At 34.7% G+C, this 12,156-nt stretch overlaps 1 protein-coding gene across 1 annotated transcript in view; it reads left to right on the top strand.

Annotated features, from left to right (window-relative positions):
- The window catches only part of EYS (eyes shut homolog), a 1,185,464-nt gene that overhangs the window by 365,673 nt on the left and 807,635 nt on the right, over nt 1–12,156 (top strand). Inside the window, 1 exon segment of the mRNA XM_010967844.3 lies at nt 11,167–11,288. Coding sequence (XP_010966146.2) covers nt 11,167–11,288 — 122 coding nt within the window.

Below are 12,156 nucleotides of genomic sequence, written 5' to 3'. Positions count from 1 at the left end.
AAAATGGTGATCATCCACCCCCACCTTTCTTTCGCTGTTTAGCTGCATCAGTGACACTCAGCAAGAGCCATCTAATTCCATTGTTCTTATGATTTCTCCTTCCTCCTCCTAAATGCCTGTGGCACTGTATTTGCCAGCGCATTCTCTTCCATCAGTATCCCAGCCCCCTTTCCAGCTGGTATAATATCAGTTGTTCTACTGGGCCATGCTCTGGGTCATCCACGCCACACCTGCAACCACTGACAGAGTCCTTTTTGCCAACTGACTCACAGACAATCAGCTTCAAAATGAGATTTTAGTGCATTAGTTTTAGCGCCTTAGTCCATGTGCTAAACCAGTTCTGGCCCAAACTGTTTTAGACAGGATTCCATAGGAAACTTTTGAAGAGATGAGATATTTTATATGGCACGTTTGTTGTGATGTACTCTGGGAACAATCTCTGTGAGGACACAAAGGAGAGAGAAGTTGACAGGGAGCTTAGTCACCTAGTCCACATTTATTAATATAAATGTTATGCCCTGTTATGAGCAGTTAGATGAGCTGCTCCGTAGCTTGCAAGTAGCAGCATCGTAGACCAGAACCAAACACCCTGACTCCTCCTCTGGGGTATTTCACTCATAGCTCCATTCACAGTAAGTCAATGGTTTCATGTATGTAGAAAATATATGAACCCATAAGTGGTTTAATTTAAGTAGAAAATTTTACTTATAGATAGAGTGAAAATATGTCTTCATTTCCTGATTCTACAAAAAATAAATGAATGAATGAATAGATAAATAAATAAAGGAGAGAAAGAAGATAAAGAAGGAACAAAGGAAGAAAGAATTATCCATCTGATTATCCTGAGGCGAGAAAGGTGTAGTGATCAAATCAGTAACATTAAATTCTAAAATGCCCAACACATCGCAGAGGGCTTGTTTTCATAATTAATGAAATTTGAGAATAACAAACTTACTTCTTGGAATTATCATTGGATTCATGGGTCCCAACAGGCTGATGATAAGGGAGGGTGATTTGAAATTGCAGTCCATGCTTTTCTGAGCATTGTTACGCGGTGGTCTTCGCCCTTCCTGCCTGCTACTTTCTTTGTCACAACACCTGAGGTTGAGTTCTTACATCACCTTTCTCACTACTGATTTCTACCGCAAAGGTAGCTTATCAGCCTACAGTACCATCATGGTGGGAAAATAGCTATGGCAAAACAGATCTCCTGTCAAGAAAGGGCAACCCACAGAGACTCAAAGCATTGAACAATCATTTAGGTCATGAAAATTATGACTTACATTAGTTCTTACATTGTGACTCTTTAACCAGTGCTCTTTTAACTGTGAGGAGCTAAGATTCTTCTTGGAAATTGCTAGGAAATAACTATGTTTAGAAAAGGAAAAAAATACAGAAAAATTACAATATATGGTATTTGCTGAAGATTATCCCTTTAACTCTGGAAATAAACTTTAGATTTGGATGGCATTAAATTTTATTATATATATAAAATGTAAAATTTATTGGAAATATACTATATGCATATATCATTATATATGCTAGATATATCTATAATTATATGCAATATATTGTGTCTATCTATCCTCCATCTACCTAGTTATACATAAATGTTTTCTGTTTAAACATAAAGAAAACCTCTACCTAATTTTTACAGAATTTGAGATAAAAATCCTTATAAATTTAAAATATCAAGAGCCCAATGTTTTAGAGTATGTAAAACAGTCTAAATAAATTGAAGGACACATTTAAAATATCTTTATATTTTGTCATATTCATTTATTTTACTTTACCAAGTGATGCAATGATCTGTTGTAAGGGTCTCTTGGAAATATCTAAAACAATAAGCAAATATTACATTATTTGTGTGGTACTTGCTTCTACTTCTGCTGTGAAAAAAACCTAGCTTACTTTTCTATTTTTAGAGATGCTCATTTCCCTTGGGGTCACTATGCTGGAAATGCGATCTGTACTTGTGGTTTGAAAACTTCCAGGCACACTGATTTGCATATATCCTGAGGCTGCAAATATCCCACGACTGTGTCCTTCAGTCAAAGCGATGATGCTTACTATCTCTACTCTCTGTCACCATCAAGCGCAGTGAGTGTGAGCACTGTCCATACCCAGCCTGAAAGCACCTGTAGGGTCAGAGCAGTTCTCTTTACTTCCTGCACTTGCAGCTTGTAGCATTGGTTATAAACCCACTACCACTGGTTAAATGTTACCAGTACGGCTTCCTCCTTTGCCATCTCCATGATGAAGGTAAAGAAAATGACTGTTGGTCACTGTTTGTATGGCATCATTTTGGTGTCAGCTAGATCATCTAGTCTCTTAATGACTGAGAAAACAGAACAGGGGAATTCACCTATTAAGAGAATTATTCAAAATGCACGATTTGAAGGTTGCCTTAACAAAATTCTCAGATTGTTTTCTGGGCTGTATTTCAGAAAATATATTTCTGATTTTATTAACTGACCAGATATTTTTAATTGATTTTTTTTAGCTACATTTGGGAATACTGGACAGGGGGTCAGGAGACTTGAGTTCTAATTCTATTTTGCTGTCAAAGAGTTAGAGTAGCTTGAGCAATTAGCCTCTGCGGGTTTAGTTTTCTCATTATAAGATGGAATAGGTTGGATGGATCAGTGGTTTTCAATCTGTGTTTTGAGACTCGAGGGGAAAGAATGGTCCTTGGGGACTGGTATTCGGGGAGAGGGGCTACGACAGTTAAATGGGCTGGGCTCTGGGCTTCCTCCCCTGCTCAGTCAGAGCACATCTGCTTTATCCTGCTTTGTTTATTCATGCGCCCTCGGGAAATGTGTTTCTGTAAGAGTTTCTTATTTAAAATTAACAAACAACATTTTTTAAAACAACTGAGCCAAATAATCTAGTGTTGCAGACAGCTTCGAGCAATAAAAGATACACAGTGCTACGAGCTTTATAAAGTGCACAAAAACTGAGCATGAGAGAAACAGCTATGTGTTATCGTTCTAAGATTTATTTTAGAAGCAGCCTGATGGGGGATAAAAGTGATTACTCAGTCCATGATGTGCCTGCATTACCACTGTCATTTGACTTTCAGACCAAAAAGTAATTGTCCCAAACATCTAAATTATCTATAGCAGGATTGCTTTCAAATTCTGGCATTTTTTTGTTTGTGATAGTCCCTTGGAAGTTTATATTTTTTGTATTCTCAGGTATTATATTTGTCCTTGGGACAGAGCTCTGGGAATAGACTGCATCTCCAGTTGTCCAACCAAGTCAATAAGGAAAGTGGTATTCAAGATACAAGAGTGTGTTTGAACGGTACACCTCAATGCCTATAACTATTTTCCCATCATAGCTATGTTATCATTAAAGAATACATTTCTAGTACTGGTAGCCTAAGCCCCTTTATTCTAGTTTTAAACTTTTTAAAAACAAACAAACAAACAAGCAAGCAAACAAACAAAAGCCACTGCTGTAGGTAAGGGAACACTTTGGAAAGGGTCACGAATGGTTTATGAAGGTAAGTCATGCAATAAGAGAAATACATTATCGCAAATGGATTGCTAACAGAGACTATGGGTCGAAAATAGCAGAGTAGGTAAACAGCGGAGATTATTTTGAAGAATATAACATGAATTTTATTAGTAGATTGATGAGAATGTAGGAAATAAAACTAGCAGAAATTTGCTCTTTTATCGCTAATGAAAAATATCTTTACATGAAAACAATGACTAAGTATCTTATTTCCTTCAGGAAGTGTTTTAAAAGGTCAACATAGTTTGATTTATATCCTATTAATACTCAAATATAGCATGCAGCTTTTCATACTCTTCACATATTTGTATTACATTTTCTTAAGTTAAAGAAACTGTGTTTTTCTAAAACAGTTCTGCCATGAGAGTATCACTCAATTTAACATATATTTTCATTGCTTTATTTCAAAATATGTTCAATCAAATTCAGCATTTATAAATTTCTATAGAAATGTTTTTTTTAAATAGCCTATTAACTTTCTGTCAGAATAATACATATTATTTTGCTTTAGATATAAAGCACCAAGATAAATCATTTTCTCCAGCTAAAAGAAATAATATTGACATAGTTTTGCTTGTTTGTTTTTAAGAATAAAGATTGCTGTATTTATGTCTAATACCCAATCTTTATTTGCCAATCTTTATGTCTATGGTTAATTCTATAAATCTTTATAGATTAAACCGAGTACTTAAAATAACCTTAAAAGGAAACATAAGTCAATACGCAGAACCCTTTATTCTTACAAGGACTGAATTCATTATGGATTTTCAATTTTTTTCCAGTTTATTAATGAAAAAAGAAATCTTTGTCCTTCTGCTTAGGATTATATGAATAACGAGTCAGAAAAAGACCATAATATCAAAATGTTGTCATGTTTATTCTTTAGTGCATATCTAAATTTTCAGGAATCTAAGTGGTAAGTTTCATAAATAAGGTAAATTTTGTGGTTAAGATTGAATCAAATATAATGTAAACACTTCATAGAACATCAATCCAATTCTTCCTTCAGTGGGATTTTTAAACCTCATTTATAGAACTGGTTTTAGTTGATTGTTCTGGAAGCGTTATTTAAAGGAATTCTAAAATATATTCTTTCTTGTTAGGAAAATGAGATGATTAAACACCTAGAAATCATAAAGAAAATATTCTTTGTGACTATATTATTACCAATTAATATCATATATATTTCATGCTCTAACATCCATTCTTTCAGTCAAATATAAGACAGTATTACAGGGGGGAGGGTATAGCTCAGTGGTAGAGTGCATGCTTAGCATGCAGGAGGTCCTGGATTCAAACCCCAGTACTTCCATTATAATAATAAATAAATAAACCTAATAATCTCCCCTCCAAATCCCCCCCAAAAAGCCCCACAAACTAAATAAATAATTTTTTTAAAGATAGTATTCCAGATACTGATAATTGGTCAGCAAAACAGACTGTCTCTGCCCTCTTAGAATTTACATTTTACAAGCTAGAGAAATACACAATGAAATAAGTACAATGTTTTAAAATACGGTATGTGCTAAGTAGAAGATAGACTTTGTATACAAATAACTAGCGTACATAAATAGTGTCATAAAAGATGAAATAGTAGTTGTGAGAAAGGAAAATATACCGGAGTACATGATCAAGGCTTCAGGTAGCATGTGTCATTTATGTTGACCTTGAAGTGGCAATAAAATTTATAAAGTTGGGGCAGAGGTCAGGGGAAGTAAATACAGGTATTCCAGGCGGAAAAATGCCAAAGAAACAGGAATCCAAGACAGAGGAGTTGTTCAGATTACCTGGACAGGTCACAGGCAAGAGAACATTTTAGCTAAAATTTGCTGGTGTCTTACTATGAGTCAGAGAGCATATGAAGCCCGACACTAAGTACTCACTTAACCCTCCCACTCTCATCAGTCAGGTACCATTACTCCTGATGTCCTTTGAGATTAAGTAGCATGCTTATGATTATATAGCTCATAATTCATGGAGCTCGAGTTTAAACCCCAGCTATCTGTCACCAAACTCCCACAATCTTAAAAACTGCAGGACCTTATCAGGTTTTGTTTTTTCTTAAGATGAGTTTTTCTTTCTCAACTGAAGGGCATAGACTTTTAGGCTGGCAGTTAATTTCTCTCACTCCATTAGAATATTGGTCGACCGGGTCTTGCTTCCACTATTGGGAAGTTAAGTCTTCAGTCCTGAAGCCCCTTTGAAGGTAAGTGTCTTTGTTCTTCAGCTGCTTTTAAGACTTACTCTTTGTCTTTCATTATCAGTGGTGTTACTGTAGATAACGCTTTCTTTGAACTTATCCAGCACAGGTCTGGAGAGCTTTCTAAATCTGCAGTTACTGTCCTCTGTTATCTTTGGACTATTCGCAGGCAGTAATTTTCAAATATTGCTCTCATTCAATTTCTTTCTCTCCTCTTTTAGTGTTCCAATTAACATATACCAATCATTTTCATTATTTCCCATATTTGTCAGATTTTTTTTTTTTCTGGCATCTCTTCTTTTTTCTTCATGTGCTTCAATCTGGATATTTACTACTAACCCTCTGCTCAGATTTTATTAAAATAAAATGATTAATTATTAAATTTCAATGATTATTATTTTCAAATGTACAGTATTTCTTTGATTTTTTTTTACCAGGTTTCTAGTGAAATTTCCAATCTGGCCTTCTATGTTTTAGCATATCTTAATCATAGGCATTTTAAAATATCCAATAACACACTATTTGAATAGTGTATTTCTACTGTCTGTTTTTCTCTCGAGTTTTGGTCATCAGCATTTCTTCAATTTTTTTAATTGAATACCAGATATTGGTAACAAAGATTGAAAAGTTCTCTCTAATGTTAACTTCCTCTAAAGAGCACTTAATTTCTCTGATAGGGCAATAGAAAGATAGATGACTTCAACTAAAATTTTGAGTGGGGTTTAGCATGATTTGGGCTGGGGTTTTCACTCGCTTGTCTTACTTCTTGACCGTGGCCCTCTGGGGTATAAGTGAAAGCCAGAAGTGTCCAGCAAGACCAGCCCATTTGCAGGCCCTAAACTCCACCTCTATTCCTGCAACTCAAGACAACTGAATCTTTGCTGTTCACTTCAGCTGCTTTTGACTTGTGCTGGGCAGTTTCCATTCAAAGGAGATTATAGGGAGATTGCTGGAAGCTCCAGCTACTTCTTTCTGCTTAGCTTCTATTTATCTGAATTTTAAAAAGCAAATGTCTTGGCCTTAAAAGCAGAGGCAAGTGTGATGATTTTACCTTAGTTTGTTTTGCTTCTTTCCAGAGTTTAGGAGAGCCGGTCAGCCTTGGTTGTTCTTTGCAGAATTCAATAATTATTGCATGTATTTGATTCAGCATCCCTAGTTGTTTTTGGAAAAACGATGTTTGTCAGAATTTGTTTGTTTGGTAAATAGCTTTTATTAATATGAGGACACTCCCATTAAGTTCTCATCTGCTAAGAGAATTTTCATGAATGGCTGTTGAATTTTCTAATACTTTTTTTGAATTTGAGATGATCGAATCATTATTTTCCTTCTTTAATAGATTATCTTGTGTTGAAACATACTTCTATCTTTGTGGAGGAAAAAATGAAAAAAAAAATCCCCCAAACTACCAACTCATAAGAGAACATATTCTGATTATGTTAATTCAATTACTTAAAAATCATTATTTTTTTAATTTTACTTTTTTGATTATAGGTGTGATTGGTGGAGTTTGCATTTCTTGTTATATGCTTGTTATATGCAGGTTTTGGTAACTAGATTTTACTAGTCTCAAAAGATAAATTGGGGAGTTTCCCTGTTTTTCTGTTCTCTATTTGGTATAAGAGGGGACTTAAAGATTTGGAATAAATTTTATTTCAGTCTGTGTAACTTTGCTGTCAATCTCCCTCTGTCAGTGCATTTAAAAATGTGCATTTATAAGGGGGTGGTTAGGGAAAGGTTAATCAGAGAAATTAAATTGGTTAGTTGATGGGGTAGGCAGAATAATAAGCTGATCGCAAGATTCCCGCCTCCTGGGGCACATATTCTGTAAAATCTCCTCCCCTTAAGTGTAAGTGAGATCTGTGACTATAATGAGTTATTCCTGCCATGATTATATTACTTTATATTAAAAAAAAAAAAAAAAGATTTTACAGATGTAACTAAGGTCCCTAATCAGTTGACTTTGATTTTTGAAATGTAAGAATATCCCAGATGGGCCTGACCTAATTAGATGAATCCATAAAAGAGACAAGATGCTCCTGTGTTGGCCTTGAAGGAACAAACCACCGTACTTTGAGAAGAGGAGACCATGTGCCAAGGATGTGACAGCTTCTGGATCTAAGAGCCATTCTTTCCTGTCAGCTAGCAAGTGAACAGACCTAATTCTTAGGGCCATGATGCAATAAATTTTGCTGACAGTCATTGAGTTTGAAGAAGGACCCAGAACTCCCCAGTCAATACCTTGCTGGTGAGACTTTAAGCAAGGGATTTGACTAACTTGATTCACAGAAACTGAGACAGCAAATTTATGCTTAAAGCTGCTAAATTTGTGGTAATTTGTTACACAGCAATAGAAAATTAAGACACCAGATACGTCTAGATAGTTAATATGCAACAAAGCTGGTGTTCAGATTGCACCTCTCAGACTTCCAAATTTATATTCAGAATGATGCTGTCCTTCTTACCTTTGTATGTTTCTCACTGATCACAGAGATTGAAAATATCTAGCTCTTGATCTGAAAAACTAAACTTCATTATTACATGTGGAATATTCTATACAGTGTTATTATATATGTAGTTATTGTACCTATCAACTTGACAGCACTGTTTTTTGTCTCACTGGCTGTGTAGTTCACTGAGCTAGATCTGTGTCATCTTTTGTGTTTTTCTTGTCTTCTTCACAATGCCTATTTTCAAACTATGTAAAGTCTTTTATCTGAATTTACACCTTTATTGTAGTATGGTTCTTGTACAATAAACTACATATATTTCAGATGTACACTTTGATGAATTTTGATAGATGTATACACCAATGAAACCACTCATTTTACTCATTTTAGTAAATGTACATTAAACACATTTTCTTTCTTAGCAAAAATAGCTCAAAATACTATTATTTAATTATTAAACACCAAGGTAATATGGTTTAAAAATAGTGTTTCACCTTTTACTGTTATTTCAAGTTACTGGAATTAATTAACTTTACAATATTGAATAGGAAAGTACTTTTCACTAAAAATGTCTGAGTTCAGAATAATGCTTCTGAATCAAGTAAACAACAGATGACTGGAAATTTTGAACTCTGGGTTAATTCTAGTTAGTATTCATCCCTGCCCACTTCAACATTTATGTTTTTTAATGTTTAACATTAGAAAAATGTCTATTTCCTTCATCCTTGCATGTTTCGGTTTCATGCAGATCCATCGTATCTGGGAATTACGGCTGTGATACCTGACTTTAATGATAATTATACCATTACCTGGATGATAACTTTCTACTAATTATTAAATCATCAAGAGTACCAATAATTATTAGCTTTTGAGGAATGTATGGCTTTAATGACAAAGAAATTCAATTGGCTTTTTGACTCACTCACTAAATTTGGTTCAAATTATTACTGAGACATCAAAATTAAAACCAGTGGTAAACTCATGCATTTGTCTTTACAGAAATGATTCACACCTCTTAGAAAGTGAATTGCCAGAGCGTAACTACAGGGCACCTCACTTGCTCCATGGGTTTTGTGTACCTGCCATGCATCCAGCTCTGCCCGCGTGTCTATCGCTGAGTTGGGTCTGTGGTCCCCTATTCACTACTGCAGACAGTTGTCTATTATATAATTGCTTCCCTATCTTAAATAGCATATGCATAAAACAAAATATAATAATTACCTTAGATTTTCATGTAAGTCCTCTATTAATGTATAAAAAAAAACAAGAGAGAAGGGAAAAGAATAAGCCAACCATAACCAATGAAAGCTTTCTGAATGGTGCCAAACTCGTTGAGAAAACATTCAGGGGGCAGAATGCATGAGAAAATTGCTGGTAAAATCCAGCAAACTGTGAGTTCTATGACTGAGACCTCTGAGTGGAGAATGAACACATGTTCAGGAGTAAAGCCTGATGTTGATGGTGTGGTGTGGTGGCTTTCTTCCCTCTGTTTTGCAGCTGCTCACAAGGCAGGGCAAACCCACCTGCCCTGTAACCAAAGTAAGGGCCTCCTCAGTGGAGCTTCTCATGCTTACTGATTATTGTAACCTAAATGCAGGTACATGGAGCAGGAATGCACTTGTGTCTCTGCTTAATATGCTATTTTGGCTGTAATATTTGAAACAAACCTTATGTCTGCCTCTATCAAAGTTATAGAATCCTTTTGAAGTCTGTTTGGTGTACTGACATCATATTTTACATTATTTTTTCCTGTCATATCTATTAGTTTCCATTGTTCAATTAACATGTATTAAGCACCCACTGGGTGCTGAGTCTTCTCAAGATTCTGGGATATGTTAAACCAACATGTGTTTTTCAACCTCAGGGAGTTCCTGCTCCTTGTGTATGTTCACAGAACCATGGAGACTTAGCTCCATTCCCAAGTGAAGAAGCTGGGATGGCATCATCTTACCATGACTCTGTCCAGTAGAAATGTAATGAGAAATTTTCTAGCAGACATGTTAAAAAAAAATAAAAAGTTAAAGGAAGTGGGCGAAATTAATTTTAATAATATAATCGTGTATTTAGCTCTTTATATCCAAAATACTACCACTAAAATATGTAAGTCATAAAATTATTAGTGAGATACTTTATATTCTTTTTTTCTTACTAAATCTTCAAAACTCCAATGTGTATTTCATACTTACTGCCCATCTCAGTTGGAACCAGGTACATTTCAATGCTCTATAACCACATGTAACCAGTGGCTACTGTACTCAATAGTGAAGATCAAGGGAGCGCCTAACATGGATTTTAGTATTTTTCATAATCTAGAATCTCTAAACCTGAGATCCTAATTTTTTTGATAAGAGCCCTATTCTTCAAATTTCTTTTTGATATACAAATTATTGACCCACTGTAATTTGAGGTGTTTGTTATTTGTTTGTTCATTTACACAATCTGGAAAAGCAACTTTTCTTTCACTATGTTGAATATTGTTATAGGCCAATTCTATTCTTTAGAAAAATAATAGGCAAAGTTTTACAATTTCAATCAACCAACAGTACTGTATTTACATAAATTAATTATTTGTAAGTAATACCACAAACTTGTCAGAAGGTTTATTTTGTGGTGGTTATTTTTTAAACACATGAGCTAGTTGCTGGGTACCATATTGAGTTACTTAGCTTTACACAATCACTAGCCTTCATATTACTAATGCACTATTTTCCTATTAAGACATTTAACAAGACAGAATAGCTCTGCACTGTGAGCTTAATACATTAATATTAATTTTTTTGAGTTAGATACTAAAGAATAATGTTCATGCAGTTTTTAAACTGTGCCCCCTGTGTGTTTTAAACTGTGGTAGTTTTTGGCAAGTATTGACATCCTATAAAAATGGAAAAAAAAAATACAAATTGGCAGAGAGATCAAAATAACCAAGAGTAATAACTGAATTATAGGCTTAATAGTCACAAGTATCCTAAAAGTTGCATAATTTTCATATTCCCTCAGAGCTACCAGTGTGTGCGCCTTTCTGGTTGGGAAGGAAATTTTTGTGAACAAGAATCCAGTGACTGCAAAACGAATCCTTGTAAGAACAATTCTACCTGTACTGACTTTGGCAATAGTTATCGGTGAGTAATGTATTCACTGTTTTCTTCATGAAATTACCTGGAGTTCCGAATGTCTTTGGGATATGTCTGGACATTATTTTCACTTTACATCAATTAATTAAAAATAATGGTCCCAAGATGAAGAGCCATTTCCTGACACGGTAGTGTCATATTCATTTAAAATTTACAAAAACCAAAGTTCAGGTATCATGTCAAGAAAGGAATAAACAAATCTGACCCTGGAAATCCAATGTCCAGATGTGACACATCTTACAAATGTACTTATTTCTTCAAAACGCGCCTTTGCCACTTCAGCATTATTTTGGACCATTCCATGAAAATGAGCGTCACAATACGTGTCCTGAGTGGAGCTATTGAATTAAACCTTTCCAGTTACTTCTGAGAAATTATCATGAGTTTGGGTTCTTTGGGAATTTACCCTGAGTTTGGTAACTTGTCAAATTATTGGTAAATTTTACATTAACTATTCATATTTTCCATAATCCTATTGTATTATTAATTAATTTTAAGATAAGAAGTTTGAAGAAACTAAGTGGAAATTCTGAGTACCCATTGCTATCATTCCAAAAGTTTAATAACCAAATAGGTATTTTATTTGTAAATAGCTTTTTTGGGGCAGGAGGTAACTAGGTTTGTTTGTTTGTTTGTTTGTTTGTTTATTTATTTATTTATTTATTTATGGGAGGTACTGGGGATTGAACCCAGGGCCCTCACGCATGCTGAGCGTGTGCTATACCAATTGAGCTATACCTTCTCCCTTAGCTTATAGTCTTTAACTTCTTTCGTGTGCATGGGTCCCTCAAATAGATGCAAAAAAAAAAAAAAATAGGTGATTGTAACTAGAATGCTTTTATTCTTGTCACAGAAG

This window comes from Camelus bactrianus, chromosome 8, assembly GCF_048773025.1.
Source record: "Camelus bactrianus isolate YW-2024 breed Bactrian camel chromosome 8, ASM4877302v1, whole genome shotgun sequence".
Lineage (NCBI taxonomy): Eukaryota > Metazoa > Chordata > Mammalia > Artiodactyla > Camelidae > Camelus > Camelus bactrianus.
This window is presented reverse-complemented; position numbering and strand designations above follow the sequence as displayed.